Source organism: Ictidomys tridecemlineatus, chromosome 13 (genome assembly GCF_052094955.1).
Source record: "Ictidomys tridecemlineatus isolate mIctTri1 chromosome 13, mIctTri1.hap1, whole genome shotgun sequence".
NCBI lineage: Eukaryota > Metazoa > Chordata > Mammalia > Rodentia > Sciuridae > Ictidomys > Ictidomys tridecemlineatus.
In genome coordinates, this window is record NC_135489.1 from 55,322,000 (window position 1) to 55,349,001 (window position 27,002).

General features: G+C 37.7%; 1 protein-coding gene across 9 annotated transcripts in view; it reads left to right on the plus strand.

The window, feature by feature from the left end:
• The window catches only part of Ptprm (protein tyrosine phosphatase receptor type M), an 807,906-nt gene that overhangs the window by 155,347 nt on the left and 625,557 nt on the right, over positions 1–27,002 (plus strand). For all 9 annotated transcript variants that reach the window (XM_021734384.2, XM_078030368.1, XM_078030369.1 and 6 more), the window contains exon 2: positions 18,535–18,657. In XM_021734384.2, the coding sequence (XP_021590059.1) occupies positions 18,535–18,657 (123 nt within the window). The remainder of the gene's footprint in view (positions 1–18,534; positions 18,658–27,002) is intronic.

The window sequence follows — 27,002 nt, forward strand, 5'->3', positions numbered from 1 at the left end:
TCAATTTGTGCAGTGTCCTTGCGGTGCAGGAGGCTAGGGTAGGGATTTGAAGAATATGGAATGACAAGCCCAGGGGATCCTGTGGTCATACTGTGTTCAATATAGAACAGCTTCTCCTTCTAGTCTTTCCCTTGCCCAAGGATAATCTGCACAACTTTGTTCCACTTTGAATTCTTTGTAAGATTTGTCTTCATTTCCTCTGTTCTATCAGATTCCTGTGTTTCCTTGTACTGTTGGGCCAAACACCATTGTCTCCATCATACTGTGTTGGACAGAAGCTGCTGTTCCAGCTTTGATATTAATTTCCTTTCTAGCACAGCAGTTCTGAGCTGGGGTGCATTAGCATTTCTTTTCAATTTTGAAGAGAGATTTTGATCTCTGAGCACCCTTGCCATGTATCTGTGCTTGCTTTTTTTTTTTTTCTTTTACTTTCTTTTTTTTTTTTTTCCCTTGTCCTGCTTGGAATGAAACCCTGAGCCTTCTCTTGCTAGGCAAGCATTCTACCCTTGAGCTATTCCACATCTCTGTGAGCTTCTTTGATGGATCATGGTGATTGCATTCAATGTTAAGTTAGGTTTCTCTAGTTAAGCTTCTGATTCAAATTGAAAAAGCAAATAAGCAGTCAAGTCTGAGGCATCTGTAAACTTGCCTGGTGTAATCCATTGCCTCTCCAAGTGCTCTTGCTTAGCATGTTCCGATTGTTCAGGATTGATTCGTTTGGCAGAATTATTGATAGGAGTGAGTTTTCTGTGGTATCTATTTGAGTATATTTATCTCACTTTTTCATGCCTCTCTTTCTTTATTTTCTTTCGGTTACCACATTTTCCCTTAATAAGTTTATAAAGGCTCTTCAGTGGTGTTGAGATATTAGTGGTCTTTGGCTATTAACATTCAAAGATGCCATCTAATGTGTCTATTTTAATAAAGATTCAATTACCTTATGTAGTATATACATAAGGAGCATTTGTGGAATAGTCATCCTGGTGAGGTTTTATACAAATTATACCATGAGGAAAACATGCCTCTGTGGACTTAGTATACCAAGTGTTGTGTTTGACTTATGTCTTGTCTACCTCTGTGGATGGCAAGCCAGTCACTTCATTCCAAGTCCTGCTTTTGTCTGTAAGAGAGAATAATGTTTCTGCTCTCCTTTGTCATCAGGCTGTTGTGATGGCCATGTTGAATCATGTACATAAGAGTACCAGGGTGGACCCAAGCCTGGTGCAGCCACACTCCCTGCTACCCACAGCTCATCCACAGCCACTCTTTCATATTATTTGTCCTGAGATAAACTTTTATTTCATGCATATATAGTGGCCTCCTCAAAAATCTGTGCTTTTTGGAATATTTTATCTGTTCCTCAAAAGTCAACCTAGCTTCCCAGGATCAACTTAAGTGCCTTCTCCACTATAAATTCTCCCTCGTCTCTCCTCACCTGAAATAGCCTCAGCATGTTCTTGTCTAGTGTTGAATTCTATTTGGTCATGTATGTGTCTTGTATTTCTAAGTAAAGTCGAGGGTCAGGATGTTGTGTTTTGGTATCTCTTCCCACACTAACAATGCCCTGATATGCATCAGGAGAGACTGGTTGTTGACTCCCTTGCTTTGATAAGTCAAGTAAATCCCTAGGCCTTATTTTCCATATTTGCATAATACTTTGGGCTGTATCTAAGGTCCCTTTGAGCTTTGGCATTCAGGATGACATGGCTGTGTTCCTGTATAGATATGTGAGTGGGATATCCTTCAGTCTCAGTACAGACAGGTAACGTTTGACACCTTGTGCACCTGGTAGCAGGTGCTGCTTCTGTTGTGAGCCTTGTTGGGAAGCCAAATGCTGTACAGAAACGTGATAAGGACAGTCTCCTCTATATGAGAATTATGGGATTCAGTGAAGAGCTAATGACCTGGGAGGAGAGATGGAGCTAATACCTTCTATGGCAGTGGTCTCAGTTTTCTGGAAGTGCCTCCAGGTAAATGAACAGGAGAGTCCAAGAAGAGTCCAAGATCCTGATGTGCATGGAGTGGGGTTGCATGTGCAGGGTGTAGGTGTGTGGAGAGTTGGGGGGTTGTACAGTATACCAGTAGAGATGCCCACCAGTCATGCGGATATGGTAGAGTTTGGGCTGCTCAGAGAGTGGAGAGAGTACTGGGGCACTGATCTAGGAACCAGATGATGGCTGGAGAGGATAGGAAAAAGGAAAACAGAGGATCATCCTCCCTTCAGCCAGAACCTCAGCCCCACTCCCAGTAACTTTGGTTCCATAAATCTAGACTGGGTTTAGTATTTGTGTAATAATAAATGGTCCCAGCAATTCTGATGCAGGTGGCCAGTGAACTTCCATTTGAATAAATGCCACAATGTCCTTGAGAATGTTGTAACCCGAGGAATTGTAAGGTTTGCATAGATACACATCTGTGCTGGGGAGACAGATCATGGCCAGCTCTTTTTAGTTTCTCCAGGAGGTCTATCAGCTCTCCAAAATTTCAGAATCACTGAACTCAGAGAAAAGCATGCAACACAGAATGAAAATGAGGCCATGGCAGGACTATTGGAGGTCAGTAATCTTTAAGGAAACATGTGGTGAGAATAGGAAAAGGTATTTTCAGGGACTCTCCTGTAAACACATGAGGGAGGCAAGGGCTTACCACCCAATTTGTACATCAGGATTATGTTTGGGTTACTAGTTCAGTGTTTAGAGTTTATAGTATTTAGTGGATTTACTAATTTAACAGTTTATTTATAATAATTCCCCCCCCCAAGAAACAACTCAAGTCCACATTTATTTTTCTGACCTAATTAAATTTTCTGGTTTCCCTCTAGTTTTTTTTTTTTTAAATTCTGAAGTTAGCAATATCTAGAAGCAAAGTAGAATGAAGGTATTTATTGAGAATTATTAGTAATGGAGCCACATTTTTCTCTCCCGTGGTTAAGGTCATCTCTGCAATTCTGTGATAAACATCTCTGTGAAATCTATAGAGCATGCGGGAAGAAGCTGTGATGGATGCAACTTAGTTTTTACTCCTAACCCATGAATTTTATATCAGTCAAGGGTACCGCTGAAAAGTGGTACATGTTCCCTCATTTCTCCTAAACCCAGGGTAAAATGAGTGTGCTATTGATAGTGGAAGATTCACTCCTATAAATGGGATGCAGCGCCTCTAGCAGAGGGACTCTGTGGTGGGACATGTGTCTCTCAGCAGTAGCTGTGATGGAGCTCTTTGCTGGTTACACCAGCTGGGAATTGTGGCTTTGAAAGACCACATTTCATTATTGGTTTGAACATTTCAGAACTTGAGCTGGTCTATGAAGCTTCCTCTAGACAAATTTATGGTCTCATGAAAATTCAATGTTCTTTAAGACTGATCAACCTTATATGGATCTACAAAGATTTATTCTCTATACACAAGGGGCCTGCCCTAGGTTAGATACTGTTAAAGGTGAGAATCCAATGTGGCCAAGGCCAAACACAAGCTTAAAGAGCATTCCATAAGAAAGAAAGATCCAGGCCATGTATAATCAACTATAAAATTACACTGCAGCTGGCTGAGAAGTAGCTCAAGGGTGAAGTGCTTACTTAGCATGCATAAGGCTCTGGGTTCAATCCCTAGCAGTGCAGCAACAGCAACAAAAATTACAGTCAGACTATTAAAACTAATGGTGTAGAGGCCCTATGAGTCACTTATCTCAGTGACTGTAGCTTCTTATAGGTCAGCCATATAAAAAAATAAGGACGTTTCATGAGAAATGGAACTCCTCATATGCCAGGCTATCTGTTAAACATGTCCCAGTGAATTGTTTCTGGAAGCATATAGTACTCATCCCAAGTGGATCTCATCCCAGCAAGCTTAATATGAAGTAACTGATTTTTTTCTTTTCCTGCCCCTCATCTTCCCTGCTCCTCTACCCCTGCTCCTCCCTCTTTTTTATATTGGAAATTATTCTCCATCCATCTTTCATATGTCAAATGTTCTTAAGTAATTTTTGAAAATACAAAATACCTATTATCTAGTTATTTAAACTTATGGGTAGTTTTGTGGACCTGTGTACTATAGCTCTAAAGAAATACTTTTTGGAGTGGATGTGATTAGAGGACTGATAGTATGAATTCATTTATATACAGCATTTCATACCCTCAGACCCCTCAAATAACTTTAGATGTTAGTAGTGAGCTAGGAAGAATCCTACTGAAATCATATTAGGTGGGTTTTTTTTTTTTTTGTGTGTGTGTGTACTGGGGATTGAACTAGGAGGCACTTTACCACTGAGCTGCATCCAGATTCTGTAATTTTTAATTTTAAGAAGGGGTCACAATATGTAGCATAGGGCCTCAATATGTGAACTTGCAATCCTCCTGCCTCAGAAGGGATTACATCTTATACTGCCATGCCCACCTATATTAGGCAATCCTTTCAATATATATGATTTAATCATTTTAGATACTAGGATTGGATCAGTCAGCTCAGCTGGGTTTTAGACCACATAGGATTGAGGATACTGGATGTGGCTGCCTTGTTTTGTGACCTTATTTTGATCTTGGCTTTTTTATAGATCAGTAGCTTGACTGGCCCTTGCTGGTGTTTATATCAATAGGATACCTTCTGCCTCCTCCTAATCCTTGTCTTCTTGGTTGAACATTGAGCTCAGCCATCTTTTTTGCTTATATTATTTAACTTTATTCACTTTTTAAAATATTATAATCATCCCTCTCAGAAATATACTTGATACACAACAACACATTTTATTACTAATAAAGAATGATTAAGAGAGAAAGAAATGAATTTGTGATCTTAGGATAGAATTTTAAGATAATCTATACCCAAAGTTGTCAAATACTAACTTTTGTAGCCCAGTTTCTTTATAATCAGTGGAATCTTCCAACATGTAATGTAAATTGGCCAGGTTCAGTGATGGATGTCATAGTCCCAGCTGCTTAGAAGTCTGAGACAGGAGAATTCCTAAGCCCAGAAATTTCAGGCCAGCTTGGGCAACATAGGGAGACCCTGTATCAAAGAAAAAAAAAGTAAATGAAAATTGAATGTATCTGTGGAAGTAGGGTTTTTGAAGGGTTCGCAGTGGATAGATAATCTAAAAAGGGTCAGAGTGTTCTGACCATCACAGTTTAGGAAAACAATGATATAATACATCCATGCTATTTCATAGACAGAACACTGTGGACTAAAATAGGAACAAAAATGAACATTAGCCTATTTACTAGCTAGGTAGGTAAGTGGATTGGTAGGTAGGTAGGCACAGTATAAGATATATGTATACATAAACACATGCATGGGTGCAAAATCATTTAATTCTTATTCCTGAAGGTAGTTTATTCTCTAGATGAAAAGATGAGGAAAGCATTTTTTTTATTGTTGGTTGTTCAAAACATTACATAGTTCTTGATATATTTCACACTTTGATTCAAGTGGGTTATGAACTCCCATTTTTACCCCATATACAGATTGCAGAATCATATCAGTTACGCTTCCATTGATTTACATATTGCCATATTCGTGTCTGTTGTATTCTGCTGCCTTTCCTATCCTCTACTATCCCCCCCTCCCCTCCCCTCCCCTCCCCTCTTCTTTCTCTACCCCCTCTACTGTAATTTATTTCTCCCCCTTGTATTATTTTTCCCTTTCCCCTCACTTCCTCTTGTATGTAATTTTGTATAACCCTGAGGGTCTCCTTCCATTTCCATGCAATTTCCCTTCTCTCTCCCTTTCCCTCCCACCTCTCATCCCTGTTTAATGTTAATCTTCTTCTCATGCTCTTCGTCCCTACTCTGTTCTTAGTTACTCTCCTTATATCAAAGAAGACATTTGGCATTTGTTTTTTATGGATTGGCTAGCTTCACTTAGCATAATCTGCTCTAATGCCATCCATTTCCCTCCAAATTCTATGATTTTGTCATTTTTTAATGCAGAGTAATACTCCATTGTGTATAAATGCCACATTTTTTTTATCCATTCATCTATTGAAGAGCATCTAGGTTGCTTCCACAGTCTTGCTATAGTGAATTGTGCTGCTATGAACATCGATGTAGCAGTGTCCCTGTAGTATGCTCTTTTTTAGGTCTTTAGGGAACAGACCGAGAAGGGGAATAACTTAGACCGAGAAGGGGAATAGCTGGATCAAATGGTGGTTCCACCATTTGAGGAAAGCTTTTAAATCAGCAAGGTTGCGACTCACCTTGATCCTTTTTGGTGACAGAGTTATATCATTTTCATCACATTTCCTCTCTGGTGCCTGGTTGTCTTGCCATATGCAGGCAGGGACAGGTCTGGGACCCAGACTTCTCCTTCCTGGTCCTGGGCCTTTTTCTCAGATGGCTTGCTACTTTTAGACAGCGGTAAAATACCTGCTAAAAGGTAAAGAGAATATCAAATAAACACTCAATTAGAACAAGAAATATACTCCAACCATATTGACCTCTAGAAGAGTTAATGTCCTTAATTCTCTATATTTTAGCAACTAATTGATCATGTGAAATGACTGCTAGGAAAGCTGATTCATGTTAACTTTTGTGCCTTGTGAATATTGCTCTAGGCTTGGAGAATTTTGCATGGAATTCAGCTTTCTAATCTTAAAAATTATGGAACAAATTACTTTTCTTCAAAGCATCCTTTCTTTATGGTGAGTGGCTAAATTTGATATTGAGTAAGCATTAACTACTTTTATGTTTCATAAACTTGAAAGATGCATAATATGTAATCATTAACATTCTTTTCATGTTTAAAACCTAAAATCAAACACAACTGACTGAGACATTAAACCAGAGCTCCAGCAGGATACACACAAAATCTCTGAGCTTTTTGTTGACTTATGTTGAGGTCTGCCAAATACCAGCCTCATTATGCAGATTCTTAGAATAGCAGGCCATGGGTATCTAGTAGATTGTTACATCTAATGGCCGACTCTCTGGTTTACATTTTATCTGGACCATTTAGGAAAAGGAGACCTTCAGGAAATTATTTTTCTTTCTCTTGGCTCCTGTAGTAGTTTGAATTCCTTCCCTTTTTAACTATCTGTGTACCCTGAGTTATCTTCCTTGAGGACAAGGACTTCTTTTTTATCCTCTGTCTCTTCCCTCTAGTCCTCTTCCCTTTCCTCCCCAGTACCTTACCTAATGCCTGTCACCAAGTCCTTAGGAGCCCTAGGGCTGAGAAAGGGACGGGATTGCCATAGTCAGATAAACTCTAGAGTCAAGATTTCTTCTTCTATTGGTGTAGCCTGAGATTTGTTAAATCGAATAATTTGTTAAATTAGATGCTTTTTCTTCAGTGTTTCTTTCTAACAAAGAGACCAGTAAGCAGTTTTTTTTCTTACCTACATTACAAAAAACTTCACACAATTCTATTAAGTCTAGTAGGTATTTAATGATTTGCAAGTATTTTTCTAGGATTGGGGATAGGGATATGGAGATGAACAAAAAACCTTGTGCTGGTCTGTGGAGCTCACAGTGCAGTAGAGAAGGCAAACACGTCCAGTTCTGTGGCCCCACAGTAGAACTCTAAGAACATCAAGAAGACGGATATATTTTGCCATGGTGGTCCACAGGAAGGAGGATTGATTTTATCTGTGAAAAGGTCAGGTTTCTATGTGAGATGGCCTCTGAGCTGGGATTTAATTATTGTAATAGAGTTTTTAAGGTAGACTCTGGTCTCAGGGTGGGGAAAGCCTTGAGTAGGTGCAGGGACTGCATGAGCAGATGGTGGCATATGGCAGCACGGTCATTGGAGGTGAATGTAGGGATAGCTGGGAATTACTAGAGTGTAAAATTAAAGGGAAGCAGAAGTAAGAAAAGAAGATGAAAAGGTAAATTGGGTCAAATCAGAAAAACAACATATGTCACATGATAAAACTTGAGTGTTATCCCATGGGCAGTAAGGAGCTGATGAATAGATTTAAGTAGAGGGAGAGTATTTGTATTTAAAGCTATGCATTTATAAAATTCAGCATGCAGGGAATGTGTGGAATTGCTGGAGGGGGAAGACATGAGGGAATGATTCAAATCAAATGGGGACCTGAGCTGAAACTCAAATTGTCGGGGAGGATGGGAAACTGAGAAGAGAAACAATGAAGGGCATAAGATGTTGGGCAGAGAGTTAGGTGACCCAACCAATGCAGTGTGGATAAAGACATTTCTATTACTCTTTCTTCCTGTTTTGTATGATATGAACCAAACATAGCTGTGACTTTCTTTTACAGTCATCATCTTGTATAAATGACCCCACTTACACCAGCACCACCAAATTTAACCTTCCCAGTTTCCCAGGCAATAGATGATAGATGTTATGAAGGAATTATATTCTGTAGATCATAAATCTTCAGAGATTTGTCGATGGTCAGAATTGTCCCTAAAATCCTATTAGGGAAATTCTGCATTGAAGATTAACATACTGTTTCTCAGTAATTTCAACAGGACCACTCTAGGGTCCCCTTGGCATTGGAATATCTATTTTCTTGTTTGAGCACAGAATTAGGTGGTTTAGAGTTTGGACTGATGTTTAGTAAAACATTCAGATATTTAGACATGAGAATTACACTGACCCCAACAGGGTGCCATGCTAAGAAAGGCATGAAGGAATGGAGACCAACTGGGTGAGATTGAGGGAGCACCTGTTCAGTTCCAGCTTTTCTGGGACATATGACTATTAGGCTCCTGGACCAAGTACATTGACTTTTCTCTATCTCACACTCCTCCCTTTTCTTCACTGAAATCATCTAGATAAAGTGCATCTCCACTGTGAGGACTGCTCATCTTCTTGTTCAGGGAGCAAGAGACATATAACTGGTAGATCCAGGACTTACTATACCCCAGGTCCCTGATCCCCTTCAGCACAGTCAGCTGTACAAGTTACCTGATGTTAGTTGAGTAATTCTCCTAATGATAGCAAATTGGAATGAATGTTTTGTGAAGAGGATATATGAAATTATGTTTACTGTTTCCTAATATGTCAATTCTACTTAGTGATTGTAAATGGGTTAAAAAAAATGTTCATTGAGGATATTCATTTAGGTGAGCTTAGGTTAATCAGCGACCAGGGAACTAAACAATTGGATGGCTGTTTTAAACTGAACATAAACAATTGATTTGACTGCACTGCTCATTGGTGAATTCAGGACTTTATTTTATCAGCTGTTCCAAATAATGATTTTATGCTAATAAAATCATCAAGAGATAGATTTATAAATCATATTAAACTGGCAGGAGTGAATTAAATGAAATTCTGCTTTTCATTAATTTCCTGGGTACTTCTGACCAGTAACCAGGATCATTTTCCATGTAGGATATCTCTTCTTATTGAGTAGTTCCACTTAGAAAAATGACAGTTCAGGGCTTTCTTAGCAGAAAATTAGAGCAACACTTTGATCCAACTGTGCTATTTTGTTTTCCTAATTTATCTGAGAGAGATTTATGACTAAATTATTAAGTTATTCCAAGCACCAACCTCCAAAATGCTTTTCTTCCATGTCCCTTTTGAGCAATATAGTATAATCCACTGACAAATGAAAGAAAATGAAAGAAAAGTCTGAATCTCAACTTATATTTATATTTTCTAGAAATGCTTTAAAAAGTCAATTATATGCATACTTATCATAATCAGCATATTCAGAGTACTACATGCATACAATTTGTAGGTAAATTTAGAATGGTCATGGCTGTTTAAAAAAACAAATAATATGCTTTCTTTTTTAATTGATTTTATTTTTTTAAATACATGACAGTGGAATGCATTACAATTCTTATTACACATATAGACCACAATTTTCATATCTCTGTTTGTATATAAAGTATGTTGACACCCAATTTGTGTTTTCAATACATGTTCTTTGGATAATGATGTCCATCACATTCCACCATCCTTGCTAATTCCCTGCCTCCTCCCCTTCCTTCCCACCCCTCTTCTCTATCTAGAATTCATCTATTCCTCCCATGTTCCCCCTCCCTACCCCACTATGAGTCATCCTCCTTATATCAGAGAAAACATTTGGCATTTGTTTTTTGGGGATTGGCTAACTTCACTTAGCATTTTCTTCTCCAACTGCATCCATTTACCTGCAGATGCCATGATTTTATCCTCTTTTATTGCTGAGTAAAATTCCATTGTGTATATATGCTTAAACATGTTTAATCTAGAGCACCCTTTCTAAACTAGGTCAACTATTAGATTATTCTGGGTCCTTTTTTAAAAGGGTCTTTTAAAAAAATCTTCTGGGGTTGCTCCCAGAATATTCTGGTTAAATAGATTAGTCTAGAACTGTGGCTGTCAGGGTACCTCAGAATCCCTGGGAGGCATGTTAAAGCAGAGGGTACTTTACCAATCCCAGAGTTTCTGATTCAGTAATTTGGGGGAGGGACTTGAGAATCTTCTAATGAAGTTCAGGGATGCAGCAGGCCCAGAATCGTCCATGAGAATCACTGCTGCAATGTAGGGCTCAGGACACAAACCACTGCAGAGAGCAGATGGTAAATACTGATGTAGGTCTGAGTGTCTACTAAGACATTCTGGCAAATTGTCCATGGTTTTCTTTTCCTTTCCAAATCGATTACTAGGGAGGTAGACAACTGTTTCCTACTCTATAGTTTTCTATATTGTGGTGCAAGGAGTAAGAATACCTTAGTATTCTCAGGTAGTTTCATATTTACACAGGAAATTCATATAAGTGTTCTAATTAAATCCAGTAGCAGTTCTATGAAGTATTTATTTGCATATGGAAGAATGGAGACACTGAAGTTCCTAATAAATTGTACATCTATCTGTACAACATTTAGAAATAGAAAAAATACCATTACCCATTTAGTTTAACCAGATTTTATGATCAATAAGAAAAATATGTGGCTATTTGTTGCAATCCAGCATTTTTAAAAATTAGGAATCCATTGATTATGATAAAATGAAGTATGAGGTAAGTGTAATAAGCCATAGCAAGACAACTCACTTTCTTTGTATTATGTAAGATATATCCATGAGCAAATGAAGCTTTTTACAATAGAGCCACAGCATTAGCCATTTAAATACCTGTACAATGTGTAAAAGCTGCTTGCTAGATTAAATTATGTAGGAGAGCATTTATATAATGCTTAGTGTCTGATTCACTAAACATCTCCAGCACACTCAAAGTTTAAGAGGCATTATATACTTTTATTGTTTGGCAGGCAATTAAATGTAGATGTCAGTGTGATTTATAAGAAGAAAGCAAGGACTCTGGCATGTTGGTATAGGTTTTTTTCTTTAACTCTTAAAACAATTATGTCTATTATAGTTCATTTTCTGTTTATCCTTTGAATTGTGTAGTCACTTATCTAAAACAGTTTTAAAATCTGAAACAAGTGGATAGGACCACCTGAGATTGCATGTATTTTAGGAAAATAGAACATAGAACATTAATTCTTCTGGGGGGATACTTTAGTACTATTTTTTTTATCTGTGTTCTCTATGGAGAGAGCCATTTAATATTTTGTGCATTTGATAAAAGCTGCCTTAAATGGGGTCATTCTGTATTTAGAACAAATGAGAAAATGTTTCAGAAAACTCTTCAAGGAGTCTTATACTCTTTTTACAAAATAACTTTAAATGGACTATAATTACAACAATAGGAACGGTTGCCTAGAGTGTATAAGTCAATTTAACCTGTAAAAGGCAGAACAATTCAAAATGTGTGTTTATCTTAAAGGTTTATGAAATTAACATTTGATTGTCCTCCACTGCTTCTTAGAAGCAGCACTTCCAGGAGCTTATTTACAGTACAGTTCATTTATTAGTCAGTGTGTTGTTTACTTACTTGATAGATATAAGTGAAAATTCATAGACTTGAAAGAGCGTGCACTTTAGATGCAGACCTTGGTTGAATTACTAGCCCTGCACTGAAACTCTGGGATGTTTTGGGGAGCTATCTGACCACCTAAAACTGTCATTTGTAAAAATAGGAATGCATTGTTCAGGATTCAGTGAGGAGACAGAAACAGTACAGTAACTTGGATAGGGAAAATTTAATATAAAGAATAATGAACTTGCTAGACCTGGTGGTGTATACCTATAATCCCAGTGTCTTAAAAGGCTGAAGTAGGCCAGCCACATCAACTCAGCAAGATCTTTTTTTTTTTTTAAGAGAGAGAGAGAGAGAGAGAGAGAGAGAGAGAGAATTTTTTTAATATTTATGGTGCTGAGGATCGAACCCGGGCCGCATGCATGCCAGGCGAGCGAGCTATCGCTTGAGCCACATCCCCAGCCCCAACTCAGCAAGATCTTGTCTCAAAAAGTGACAAAGAACTGGAGATGAAGAAAGAAAAAAGGAAACAAAGAACGAAGGAATGAAGAGAGGGAGGGAGAAAGGGGAAAAGAAACAACTGTAATGGGGTACTGGAATAAGAGAGCTTGGGGTAGTACAGATGAATGAGTGCTCTACAGAATAAAGGAATAGTAGATGTATTGGAACAGCCTCTGTTCATACATCTTGGCAGATGTAGAGCCAAGCAGGAGACCCAGGGCAGGGCTGTGGCCAGTGGATGGAAGAGTAGTCACTATATGGCTGTACCTGCAAACTTTGGAGGGAATATGCCTTTTTGGAGAGGAAGCAGGGGGCAGAAAAAGCTGTGAATGGGAGGTATTCCACTGGAGCCTGCTGCTACAATCCCCAGAAGAGGTGCAGGGGCAAGTTGCTATCGCTGGAGGAGTCAGGCTCCAAGATGTCCCCTCCATGGTGTGCTGAGAATCCTGCCAGGGAGTTGAGTGAGGCCAACCCCTCCTTCATGCAGGGTCTCTCCCACACCCTCTACTGAGAATCTTATCTTCTGGCAGATTGGGCCTGACACATTTTTACAGAGCAAGTGATGAAAGGTGTGTATAGACTTGAGAGGTATAATATATGCTGATAACTGGTACACAGATAGTTCTTTAGGAAAATTAAATGAGATGATACATATACATACTTGCATGGTTTTGGTTTTGCAGTGAGTTCTTTGAATCAGACATCTTGAGATAAGTGTCTTTCTCTGGCTGTGAAGAATAAATAATAACCATATTGTCTCTTAGATAGCATGGAGATGATACCAGGTCCATATGAGGCAATAGTAGCTGTCAGTAGCAAAGAACTTTGTAGATCAGGGGTTTTTCTCTGAATATTGAGTATATTGAGTGTTGATTAATAACTTCAAGCTAAATAAACAGTCTTAAGTAGCGGCTCTCACTCTCAAATCTTACAGACTACAAGTAGCTACTTTGAAGGAATCCTGAAATCACTTTAGTAGATCTACAGCTGCCTATTGCAAAACCAGGTGGAACATAGTAAAAAATATTCACACATCTTGGTAGAGATACATTTGGTTAATGAAGAGTGCATGTAGAAGAGTTGGGTCAAGATGGCATGAATGGATCACAATCAAAACCAAATTTTAACAATATCTTTCAATGGTTGGCCCTAATCCTTGTCAGCTTGTCTTCCTTTGTCTTTTTTCCAAGCCTGGAGATTCAGTAGGACATAGAATGATTACATAAAAGATTTCATAGGGTTCCTTTTTGGGTAAAAGCAGGCCAGTTCTTCACACCTTATACCTTAAAGATTTCATACTATTGTTGTTGTCATTTCTGCTACTCCAAAGAAAGAAGAAAGTTAAATTTTGTTCAATATGCAAATGACAATATTTTATTTTCATAAATTAGGAGTGACCTTTATAGGCAACTAGCCTTGCCATCTAATTATTGCCAGGATAAAAAAAATGTTAAAGCCATAATTTGTGGAGACTTCATTAACATTTAACTGGCTTATAGTTTCAACCATAATAAAAATGAACATGTTCAGTGATTAGTCACCTTTTCCAGCTGTTTTATTTTGGGATACCCCCAGAAGAATTAGGCAAGGTATTTTGTGAGGCTGTATAAAGATTGTTTTTATCATTTTGATGGAAGTTACATTATACTTCTTTTAAAAATTTCCAGGCAAAAATTATTGCAGCTAGATCCTACATAGAATTTGGGGGAATTCATTGCCTCTTCTTTTAAAAAGTGTTCACTGGGTGCTTAGTAAGTAGCAGCTCTAGGGAATACCAAGGCAAGAAAGATATAGTTAGAAAATCAGTATTGCTTTTGAGCATAATTCCTACCCTGTCCATGGCCTTTCAGATACCATTTCTTAAAATCTACAGTTTTCATGAAAATATATCTGGGGGTTTGACTCTAAGAGAGTATATATTTTGCTGCTTTGCCTGCTGCCCTGAAAACCAAAACTTAATTGCTCTCTTTTTAATTGGTTGTTTTAATTCAGTTGTCAATTCCTTTAATCTTATTTAGCTGAAAAAAATCACCTTTGCTATCTTCATGGTCTCACCAATAAAGATTGTTGTGCATGGGGGTATATCCTAGGACCATTGGAAATTCTATGGTTGATTCTATTTTCAAGGGGTTAAATAACCAGACATGGGTCCAAAAAGACCTATATTATATTTTTATATTTCCTTTCAAGTGATAAAACAGCTTTGTAATGGTAAAGTTATATCCCCTCACAGGCCTTGTATTGGTCTACTGGGTTTGCTCTCAGCCACACATGCTATTGCCTTGCTATCTGGGTCCATCTTCAGTGCCAGGAGCCGTCTTGTAAACTAGATATTTAACCAGCCTTTGCTGTTTGGTGGATGTTTATAGTTATTTCTCTCTGTTTAAGATTTCATGAAAGGACTTCCACAGGAGTGCTTTTTCCATGAGGTCCCTTTATATCAAAATTTATGATTATTTCATTCTTTTGGACTATTTTTTCATGGCACTGCTGATGGGATTATCCCTTTAGTACTTGAAGCTATTCTCTGAATCAAAATTAGGGTTTGCAACTAAGGTGGGGGAAAATACCATTACTATTTTGTGCAATCTTTTATCATTTTTTATCCTAAATTGGAAAGTTGTTAGCATTAGGCACTCAATGAATTCTCTTTGCATCTGAACTTATTAAAATCCAGTAAGAGGGAAATACAAATGATTGATGGTTGTCAAGGTAAAACTTTTGAGTGCAGTGCTCTACCCTTTATAATGAGTTTTATGTTTCCAGATGAAGGTTTACTTGAGACTAGAAGTGTTAGAAGTGTTAGTGGAGTCATTGAGTCGATTTCACCCTCATGCCTGGAACTAATGACTTAAGAAAAGGCTAGAAAGCTGGGAGAGACCATTTAAAACAGTTCAAAGTTCCTGGACTCTGCCCTATGTAACATTTAACAGCACTTGGGAGGCAGACATTGAGAGCATGCCTATCACATTTGCAGACACAGACTGAGTATCCCTTGTCAGAAGTGCTTGGGATCAGAAATGTTTTACATTTGGAATTTTTTAAAATTACATATACATAGTGAGGTGCTATGGGGATGGGACCCAAGTCTGAACACAAAGTTCATTTATGTTTCACATACACCTTATATACATAGCCTGAAGCTAATTTTATGCAATATTTTTAGTGTACCTGAATTTTGAATGTGACCCATCACATGAGGTCAGGTGTGAAATTTTTCACTTTTGGCATCAAAATGATACTCAAGAAATTTTCAGATTTTTGGAGACTTTGGATTTTCGGGTTAGAGATGCTCAACCTACAATGTAAATTTAGGCAGGATGACTAGTACCTGAGCAACAGGATCAGTATTCTGAAGGCTCTCCACAGGCCACGATGATGCACTGAAAATGAGGTGGGGTTTAGGGAGAATGTCAGTCCTGTGTTTTAATTCAGAAAAATTAAAAGAGAAACAACTCTGGCAGTGATATGGAAAGGATGAGTGGTTATGAAGGCTCCCAGCAGCTCAGAAAGGACAAGTGCCTTATGTGGGCTGTTGAAAGAGCAGAGGTCAAGGGAAGCAGCCAGTTGAATTCTGGTGTTTTGGACTAGTGTTCAAAGAACAGCTGCCCATGCTACTAAAAGTCTGAAACCCATCTAGTAGGAGGAATTCAAGAGGGGGAAAAAAAAAAGCATGATTTGCTTAGAGAAATAAAGGCTTAGAACATCACAACTATTTTCAGATGATTGCATTTTCTGATATTTTTACATTTCTTCATGGATGGGACTAAGATAAATGAGTTTCCTTCTCAATAAGCAAATTTGGGCCTTTTTAAGTTTTGAGTGTCACACTTTTCAGAGACTGTCTCCATGGAATTGACTTGAGCATTTGCATGAAAGTTAGATCAGGTGATCCTCAACATCTGTTTTCTATTCGTTTTTTTTATTGGTTGTTCACAACATTACAAAGCTCTTGACATATCATATTTCATACATTAGATTGAAGTGGGTTATGAACTCCCAATTTTACCCCAAATGCAGATTGCAGAATCACGTCGGTTACACATCCACAATTTTCCATAATGCCCTATTAGTAATTGTTGTATTCTGCTACCTTTCCTATCCCCTACTATCCCCCCTCCCCTTCCCTCACATCTTCTCTCTCTACCCCATCTACTGTAATTCATTTCTCTCCTTGTTTATTTTCCCATTCCCCTCACAACCTCTTATATGTAATTTTGTATAGCAATGAGGGTCTCCCTTCATTTCCATGCAATTTCCCTTTTCTCTCCCTTTCCCTCCCATCTCATGTCTCTGTTTAATGTTAATCTTTTCTTCCTGCTCTTCCTCCTTGCTCTGTTCATAATTGCTCTCATTATATCAAAGAAGACATTTGGTATTTGTTTTTTAGGGATTGGATAGCTTCACTAAGCATAATCTGCTCTTGTGCCATCCATTTCCCTGCAAATTCCATGATTTTGTCATTTTTTAGTGCTGCGTAATATTCTATGGTATATAAATGCCACATTTTTTTTATCCATTCATCTATTGAAGGGCATCTGGGTTGGTTCCACAGTCTAGCTATTGTGAATCGTGCTGCTATGAACATCGATGTGGCAGTATCCCTCTAGTGCACTCTTTTAAGGTCTTCAGGGAATAGTCTGAGAAGGGCAATAGCTGGGTCAAATGGTGGTTCCATTCCCAGCTTTCCCAGGAATCTCCATACTGCTTTCCAAATTGGCCACACCAATTTGCAGTCCCACCAGCAATGTACAAGTGTACCCTTTTCCCCACATCCTCACCAGCAGTTGTTGTTTGACTTCATAATGGCTGCCAATCTTACTGGGGTGAGATGGTATCTTAGGGTGGTTTTGATTTGCATTTCTCTGATTGCTAGAGATGGTGAGCATTTTTTCATGTACTTGTTGATTGATTGTATATCCTCCTCTGAGAAGTGTCTGTTCAGGTCCTTGGCCCATTTTTTGTTTTCTATTCTATTTATCTTCTTGCCACCATGGATACATTACAAACATAGTGGATTAATATTCTTAAATTTATGTTTTCTTGAGCCAGATCTTTTTTTTTCTTTTTTTTTTTTTTGGTACCAGGGATTGAACTCAGGGGCACTCAACCACTGAGCCACACCCCAGCCCTATTTTATATTTTATTTAGAGACAGGGTCTCACTGAGTTGCTTAGCACCTCACTTTTGCTGAGGCTGGTTTTGAACTCGCAATCCTCCTGCCTCAGCCTCACTAGACTCTGGGATTACAGTTGTACGCCATTGTGCCTTGCTTGACCCAGATCTTAATTCTCATTGGCAAGTACTTATAATCAATATTTTAAATTAATATGTTATTATTGTTAAGCAATGGAATGATAATATTTATTATCCATTATATAGTGTATAGTAGAATTTTCATAGTCATTAATATGGTTGATATAATGACTCACACTCCCCATGTTAAACATTTGGATAAAGAGCTGATGCTATCTATAATAATTCAGAGTAATGGACGTTTAAGAGTTTATGAGGTGAAATCTACAATCATCAATGTGCTGAATGCTGTTGATGCTGAAACAGATGAACTGCTCTGCATATACTGCATTCTCTATTATTTTTTGTTTCTTTATTTAAATAGCTTTGTTCTTAATAGCAAAATTAAGCAGATGTTTACCACATGTTTATTCTTGAAATTATTTTTGCCTTATGTGGACTATAAAGTAAATTTATATTCTGTTTTAATTTTGAGACCCCTCCCCAGATCTAAAATATTAAAGTGAAAGCTGTTTCTATGTTAGATTTTAGAATAATCTTTTGAAAAATATTTTGTATTTTGTCCATAGTTTGTACTGCATCTTGTCTTCTACCATTGTGCCAGCGTTGTGGTTGAAAAAATTTCTCTATTTTTTGGGACAAATGATAAATTTTGTTGTTGTTGAAAACCCATTGAATGCTCAGGGAAGTTCTCTTAAAGTTTTGAATGCACAGTTAATTTTCTAAATTCCTGTACATCTGGAAAATGTGAATTTTAAAATTTCTTCCTTTTAATTTTCTTCTATAGATGTTAGATTCCTTTTAGAGAGAAACATAATATAGTGGTAAGGGCAAGGAATGGTTAATACTCAGCAATACTTAGCAAGCATACAGTAATGTTGAAATCTACTGATCCTGAGCAAAAAAGGCTAAATTAGATTCTGGCATCAAGTAGGTGTAATCATCACAGCTCATTTTAAGAGGTCTGGTTGTCACTTAACGTTCCTTTTCATTCTTTCACATGTTAGGTGGTTGCCTTTTTGATGAGCCATACAGCACATGTGGATATAGTCAAGCTGAAGATGATGACTTCAATTGGGAGCAAGTGAACACCTTGACCAAACCAACTTCTGATCCATGGATGCCATCAGGTGTGCTTTTAGTGTTAAGTTTCCTTTTTAAAGTCAAGGGAGCCCAAGAGTATTAATCAATGTTCACTGGATAGTGTTGAATGACGGAGGGTGTTTGCTTTGAATGTGGCAGTCAATGGCTGATTAGCTAGCGAGGGTGGCATAATTAAGAGGACTGATTACAAGAGTTTTAACTTTATATCTCCCTCCTTACGGTCTACTTATAGTTTATTTCCGTTATCTTTGGGTACACCTTAGCTAGATTAATGGGCTCACACAGTTGATCATTTTCCAAGCAGCAGATATAGGAAATGGATGTGTTTTCTGGAAAATGTGACTCATGAATGAAATTTTACTTGGAGAATCCAAATAACAGAGTCTCTGCTGTCACAGATAGGAGACTTTGGAGGTGACTTAACATTTCTCAACCTCAGGGGCTCAGTTTATACTTGGGAAGTCTCAGAAGATTGCAAGTGATCTTGAAAACATTCAGAAAATATAATGGCAATGAATGGATATGTACATAATTTTCCCAGTGTGGAAGTACTTAGTGAATTTTCTGCTGAAGGAAAGACATTTATTTCACTGAACACCAGCAAGAATTCAGCTTGTATTTTGGAAAGAAGAGTAGGAGATGGTGACTGATGAACTCTGGTCGTATTGCAGCCTGACCATTTTACTGGATCCCCTTTTCAGCCTGTGACCTTGAACATCTCTATAAAAGTTCAGATTTGCAGATTCTTTCTTCAGATGGAATGATGAGCATATCGCATTCAGGATTCAAACTAGTAAAACATATTATTCTGATTTGGATTTCAGATATAATTTTTGTACCTTTAATGAATTTAAGCTTTTCATTAATGCTCCTACATGCAGCAAACAATATATTTAGTAAGTTAATTTTGTAAATGTAGATTTGAAATATGAGGTAGAACCTAATGCTGTTCTTACTAAGCTTTAACAATTATGGTATCCACCACATTCCTGCCTGCCTTTCCTTTAACTCCTTATAATTTCAAAGAAAGGAGCACTGAGTTCTTTAGCACTGTGCCTTTGATAGGCTTCAGAACCTCTCCAGCTCTTGGCTAGTTTCCTGCAGGTCACATTCTCCCCTCTGTCTCCTGTTTTCTTGTATGTGTGTGTACTTTCGGATATGGCTTCGGTGGCATCTGTGATACACTTAAGTTGTTTTTCAAAATTCCGGTTCCTGCTTCCATTCTAGTCAAATGTCAGACACAACTGTGCTTCTCCTATTATCACCGAGTTTTCCAGGGCAGGTTTGCTGCCCTGGAGGCTTGGGTATTGACTTTCCCTCTTGTTGAGTGCCCAGCCTATGTTCAGAGAGGCTAGGACAGCTGAGGCTTGGGGAGGTGGAAGGATGCCAGATTTAGTCCTGGTTGATTTCTCCACAAAACACACTCACAGTTGCTTTGTTGTCTTCTCACTTGATCAAAATTTGTAATGGTTTCTTCTTTGCAGTGCTGAGATTGGAACCCAACCTGGCTAGGCAAGGGCTCTACCATTGAGCTACCCTCCCAGCCCCTGGATTTGTAATTTTTCACTGTAGGTAGTTGATTTTGTTATTGCACCCCTTTTAATTGAAGTTTTATTTGAAAATTAACTTTAAAAGAAGCCTAACCATTGAAGAAACTTTTGTAGCTGCTGCTGATTCTATTTTTGTCACAAGATGACAGACCTCCACTGATAAAAACACCTCAAGAAATCTTTTCTTGGTCCCCTTTTTCTACCTTTTGACATAACATACTGCCATCTCTCACTAAATAGTCCACTCAATTTTTTAATATATATATATATATATATATATATATATATATATATATTTGAGCATTTTTTTTGTTTTTTTTTATTGGTTGTTCACAACATTACAAAGCTCTTGACATGTCATATTTCATACATTAGAATCAAGTGGGTTATGAATTCCCATTTTTACCCCAAATACAGATTGCAGAATCACATCGGTTACACATCCACATTTTTACATACTGCCATATTAGTAACTGTTGTATTCTGCTACCTTTCCTATCCTCTACTATCCCCCCTCCCCTCCCCTCCCATCTTCTATCTCTACCCCATCTACTGTAATTCATTTCCCTCCATGTTTATTATCCCATTCCCCTCACAACCTCTTATATGTAATTTTGTATAACAATGAGGGTCTCCCTCCATTTCCATACAATTTCCCTTTTTTCTCCCTTTCCCACCCACCTCATGTCTCTGTTTAATGTTAATCTTTTCTTCCTGCTCTTCCTCCCTGCTCTGTTCTTAGTTGCTCTCATTATATCAAAGAAGACATTTGGTATTTGTTTTTTAGGGATTGGATAGCTTCACTAAGCATAATCTGCTCTAGTGCCATCCATTTCCCTGCAAATTCCATGATTTTGTCATTTTTTAGTGCTGCGTAATACTCCATGGTATATAAACACCACATTTTTTTTTTATCCATTCATCTATTGAAGGGCATCTGGGTTGATTCCACAGTCTAGCAATTGTGAATTGTGCTGCTATGAACATCGATGTGGCAGTATCCCTCTAGTGCACTCTTTTAAGGTCTTCAGGGAATAGTCTGAGAAGGGGAATAGCTGGGTCAAATGGTGGTTCCATTCCCAGCTTTCCCAGGAATCTCCATACTGCTTTCCAAATTGGCCACACCAATTTGCAGTCCCACCAGCAATGTACAAGTGTACCCTTTTCCCCACATCCTCGCCAGCAGTTGTTGTTGTTTGACTTCATAATGGCTGCCAATCTTACTGGGGTGAGATGGTATCTTAGGGTGGTTTTGATTTGCATTTCTCTGACTGCTAGAGATGATGAGCATTTTTTCATGTACTTGTTGATTGATTGTATGTCCTCCTCTGTGAAGTGTTTGTTCATTTCCTTGGCCTATTTGTTGATTGGGTTATTTGTTTTTTTATTGTCTAATTTTTTGAGTTCTTTGTATACTCTGGATATTAGGGCTCTATCTGAAGTGTGAGGAGTAAAAATTTGTTCCTAGGATGTAGGCTCCCTATTTACCTCTCTTATTGTTTCTCTTGCTGAGAAAAAACTTTTCAGTTTAAGAAAGTCCCATTTGTTGATTCTTGTTATTAACTCTTGTGCTATTGTGTCCTATTAAGGAATTTGGAGCCCGACCCCACAATATGTAGATCGTAGCCAACTTTTTCTTCTATCAGAAGCAGAGTCTCTGATTTGATATCTAGCTCCTTGATCCACTTTGAGTTAACTTTTGTGCATGGCGAGAGGAGGGGATTCAGTTTCATTTTGTTGCATATGGATTTCCAGTTTTCCCAACACCATTTGTTGAAGATGCTATCCTTTCTCCATTGCATGCTTTTAGCTCCTTTATCAAATATAAGATAGTTGTAGCTGTGTGGATTAGTCTCTGTGTCCTCTATTCTGTACCATTGGTCCACCCGCCTGTTTTGGTACCAGAACCATGCTGTTTTTGTTACTATTGCTCTGTAATATAGTTTGAAATCTGATATCACTATACGACCTGATTCACACTTCCTGCTAAGAATTGTTTTTGCTATTCTGGGTCTTTTATTTTTCCATATGAATTTCATGATTGCTTTATCTATTTCTGCAAGAAATGCCATTGGGATTTTGATTGGCATTGCATTAAACCTATAGAGAACTTTTGGTAATATCGCCATTTTGATAATGTTAGTTCTGCCTATCCATGAACGGGGTATATTTTTCCATCTTCTAAGATCTTCTTCTACTTCTCTTTTTAGGGTTCTGTAGTTTTCATTGTATAAATCTTTCACCTTTTTTGTTAGGTTGATTCCCAAGTATTTTATTTTTTTTTTGAGGATATTGTGAATGGAGTGTTTTTCCTCATTTCCGTTTCAGAAGTTTTGTCACTGATATACAGAAATGCCTTTGATTAATGTGTGTTGATTTTATATCCTGCCACTTTGCTGAATTTATTTACTAGTTCTAGTAGTTTTTTTTTAGACCCTTTTGGGTCTTCTAGGTATAGAATCATGTCAGCCGCGAATAGTGATAATTTAAGTTCTTCTTTTCCTATTTTTATGCCTTTAATTTCTTTTTTCTGTCTAATTGCTCTGGCCAGTTTTTCGAGAACTATATTGAATAGAAGTGGTGATAGGGGGCATCCCTGTCTTATTCCAGATTTTAGAGGGAATGCCTTCCATTTTTCTCCATTCAGAATGATGCTAGCCTGAGGCTTAGCATAGATAGCTTTTACAATGTCGAGGTAAGTTCCTGTTATCCCTAGTTTTTCTAATGTTTTGAACATAAAGGGATGCTGTACTTTGTCAAATGCTTTTTCTGCGTCTATCGAGATGATCATATGGTTCTTATCTTTAAGTCTATTGATGTGGTGAATAACATTTATTGATTTCCGTATATTGAACCATCCTTGCATCCCAGGGATGAATCCTACTTGATCATGGTGCACAATTTTTTTGATGTGCTTTAGTATCCGATTCACCAGAATTTTATTGAGGATTTTTGCATCTAGTTTCATCAGAGATATTGGTCTGTAGTTTTCTTTCTTTGAGGTGTCTTTATCTGGTTTCAGAATCAGGGTGATGTTGGCCTCATAGAATGAATTTGGTAGAGCTCCCTCTTTTTCTATTTTCTAAAATAACTTGAAAAGTATTGGTATTAATTCTTCTTTAAAGGTTTTGTAAAACTCTGCTGTGTACCCATCCGGTCCTGAGCTTTTCTTGGTTGGTAGTATTTTGATTGCTTCTTCTATTTCATCTATTGATATTGGTCTGTTTAAATTGTGTGTATCTTCCTGACTCAGTCTGGGCAAATCATATGACCTAAGAACTTTATCAATGTCTTCACTATCTTCTATTTTATTGGAATATAAGTTTTCAAAATAATTTCTAATTGTCTTTTGTATTTCTGTAGCATCTGTTGTGATATTGCCTTTTTCATCCCGTATGTTAGTAATTTGAGTTCTCTCTCTTCTTCTCTTCGTTAGCATGGCTAAGGGTCTGTCGATCTTATTTATTTTTTCAAAGAACCAACTTTTAGTTTTGTTAATTTTTTCAATAGTTTCTTTTGTTTCAGTTTCGTTGATTTCTGCTCTGATTTTAATTATTTCTTGCCTTCTGCTACATTTGCTGTTGTTTTGCTCTGCCTTTTCTAGGGCTTTGAGATGAAGTGTGAGCTCATTTAGTTGTTGTTTTTTCCTTTTTTTGAGGAATGACCTCCTGGCGATGAATTTTCCTCTTAAAACTGCTTTCACTGTGTCCCATAGATTCCGATATGTTGTGTCTGTATTTTCATTTATCTCTAAGAATTTTTTGATTTCTTCCTTTATGTCTTCTGTAACCCATTGATCATTCAGTAACATATTGTTCATTTTCCATGTGATGTAGGATTTTTCCTTCCTTCTTCTATCATTGATTTCCAGTTTCATTCCATTATGATCTGATAAAATGCATGGTATTATCTCCACCCCTTTATATTTACTGAGGGTTGCCCTATGGCATAATATATGGTCTATTTTTGAGAAGGATCCATGTGCTGCTGAGAAAAAAGTATATCCACTTGATGATGGTTGATATATTCTATATATGTCAGTTAAGTCTAGGTTATTGATTGTGATATTGAGTTCTATAGTTTTTTTATTCAACTTTTGTTTGGAGGATCTGTCTAGTGGTGAGAGAGGTGTGTTGAAGTCACCCATAATTATTGTGTTGTGGTCTATTTGATTCTTGAACTTGAGGAGAGTTTGTTTTATGAATGATACGCACCATTATTTGGTGCATAAATATTGATAATTGTTATGTCTTGTTGGTGAATGGTTCCTTGAAACAGTATATAATGTCCTTCCTTATCCCTTTTGATTAACTTAGTCTTCAAGTCGATTTTATTCGATATGAGAATGGCCACTCCTGCTTGCTTACGAGGACCGTGTGCGTAGTATATTTTTTCCCAGCCTTTCACCTTGAGTCTGTGTATGACTTTTCCAATCAGATGTGTCTCCTGGAGGCAGCATATTGTTGGATTTGTTTTTTTAATCCATGTTACCAGCCTATGTCGCTTTATTGGAGAGTTTAAGCCATTAACGTTTAGAGTTACTATTGATATATGGTTTGTACTTCCTGCCATGTTTGATTACTTACTTATCTCTTTTTTTTTTAATTTAGTTTGTTTCTCTATGATTAGCTTTCCCCCCGTCCTCTGTCTTTACCAAGGCACTTCCCACTGATGGTTTTGGTTATTGTTTTTCATTTCTTCCTCATGTAGTGTTTTGCTCAAGATGATTTGCAATGCTGGTTTTCTGGCTACAAATTCTTTTAGCTTTTGTTTATCATGAAAGATTTTTATTTCGTTGTCGTACCTGAAGCTTAATTTTGCTGGATACAGAATTCTTGGTTGGCATCCACTGTCTTTCAGTGTTTGAAATATGTTGTTCCAGGATCTTCTTGCTTTCAGCGTCTGTGATGAAAAATACGTTGTTAACCTTATTGGTTTACCCCTAAATGTAATCTGCCTCCTTTCTCTTGTAGCTTTTAATATTTTCTCTTTGTTCTGTATATTGGATATCTTCATAACAATGTGTCTTGGTGTTGGTCTACTGTGATTTTGTGTGCTTGGTGTCCTGTATGCATCTACAGTTTATATATCTGTTTCCTTTTTTATTTCTGGAAAGTTTTCTGTAATTATTTTATTCAGCAGGTTACTCATTCCCTTGGTATGAATCTCTGTACCTTCCTCTATCCCGATGACTCGTAAGTTTGTTTTTTTTATGTTATCCCAAGTCTCTTGGATGTTTTTCTCGTGATTTTTTACCAGCCTATCTGAGTTGGCTAGACTCTTTTCAAGATGATATATTTTGTCTTCATTATCTGACGTTCTGGCTTCTACTTGCTCCACTCTGTTAGTGATACTCTCGATTGAGTTTTTAATTTGGTTTATCGTTTCCTTCATTTCTAGAATTATTGTTTGATTTTTTTATAATCTCTATCTCCTGATAAAGATGCCTAACTTCTTCTTTTATCTGTTTATGTAATTCATTTTCAATGTGATCTTTAAGGTTCCTTTTCATCTGTCTAAGGTATTCCTTGAGTTCTTTATATGGCCATTTTTCTGAAGACTCTAGGTCCTCCTGAATATTTAGGCTGTCCTTCATTGTTTGTACTCCTTTTCTTCCTTGCTTTTTTATGCTCATGTTACTTCTTTTTCTGTTTGATTGCTGAGTTACTGTTTACTCTTATAAGTTTATTTGATACTTGGGAGGAGAGATATTAGAAGGGAAGGGAAGAAGTCACTAAAGAGAATGAGTGTAGGCAGGTAGAATTCAAGGAAGGGGGAATAAGAAAATTGAAAAGAAATGAAAAGACACAAGAAAAAAGTGAAAAGAAAGAAAGAAAAAACAAAAAAACAAAAATTTAAAACCAAAAAAAATTATAATGATAATAAAAAATGGAGATTAAAGTTTAAAAAATAATAGTAATAATAATAAAATAAAAAGAATTAAAAAAAATTGAAACCATTAATAAAAAAGTTAAAGAACAACAACAACATCAACAACAAAAAATGAAAATAAAATAAAAAATACTAATAATAATCATAAAAAAAAATAATAATAAATGCAGTCATAGAGCTCGATTAACTTCTCTTCCAGTAGGTGGAGCTATGCCCACTGGGCCAAGCTTCTCCTCTCAATAGGTGGGATTCAATCACTGTGCATCAGCTCTTCCTCCCAGACTGGGCGGGTCTCCAATCCTGAGTGCTTAGGGCCTTCTCTTGTGTTTCCTCTAACCAGGCCCCGCTCACCTGTGACACTCACCACAATACTGGCTACACTCCAGGTCTGCTGCTCCTGGGAGCCCTGTTTACATGAACGCCTGGGCACACCCTTTCTGTTTGCCTCCCTTAGACCCTACGTTTGTAGAGCTTGGGGCTGAGGACCCCCAGTGAATTTGTTTGCCCTCAGGTAGCAACTCCCCTGGTAACTGGTGCAAGGGACCTCTGTTGTCAGCACTGGTGGGAGTGGTAGCTGGGAGTTCTGAGCCGCTAGTCCCACGCTACTCCTGATTCCCTGGGTCTGGTTATTGTGCTCAGTTGGCTTTTACCTCTGTGAGTTCAGGTGGGCCGACTAGTTATTTCAGCAGGATCGTTAGTGCTGAGTCACGAGAAGCAGGCGAACCGGGCCTGGTGTGTTCTGAGAAAGCCTGACTGTTCGCCCCAGATCCACTTCAGCTCAACATTGCCTAATGGTCCTGAACAAACAGCATTTTGATAGTTTACTTCTTCCTATGCCCACGCAGCTGAAGGGGTTAGAGACTTGATCTCTCTGTGTCCGCCGCCATGTTGGATCACTTAGATTTTAAATTGTCACTCATCAGCTGTTC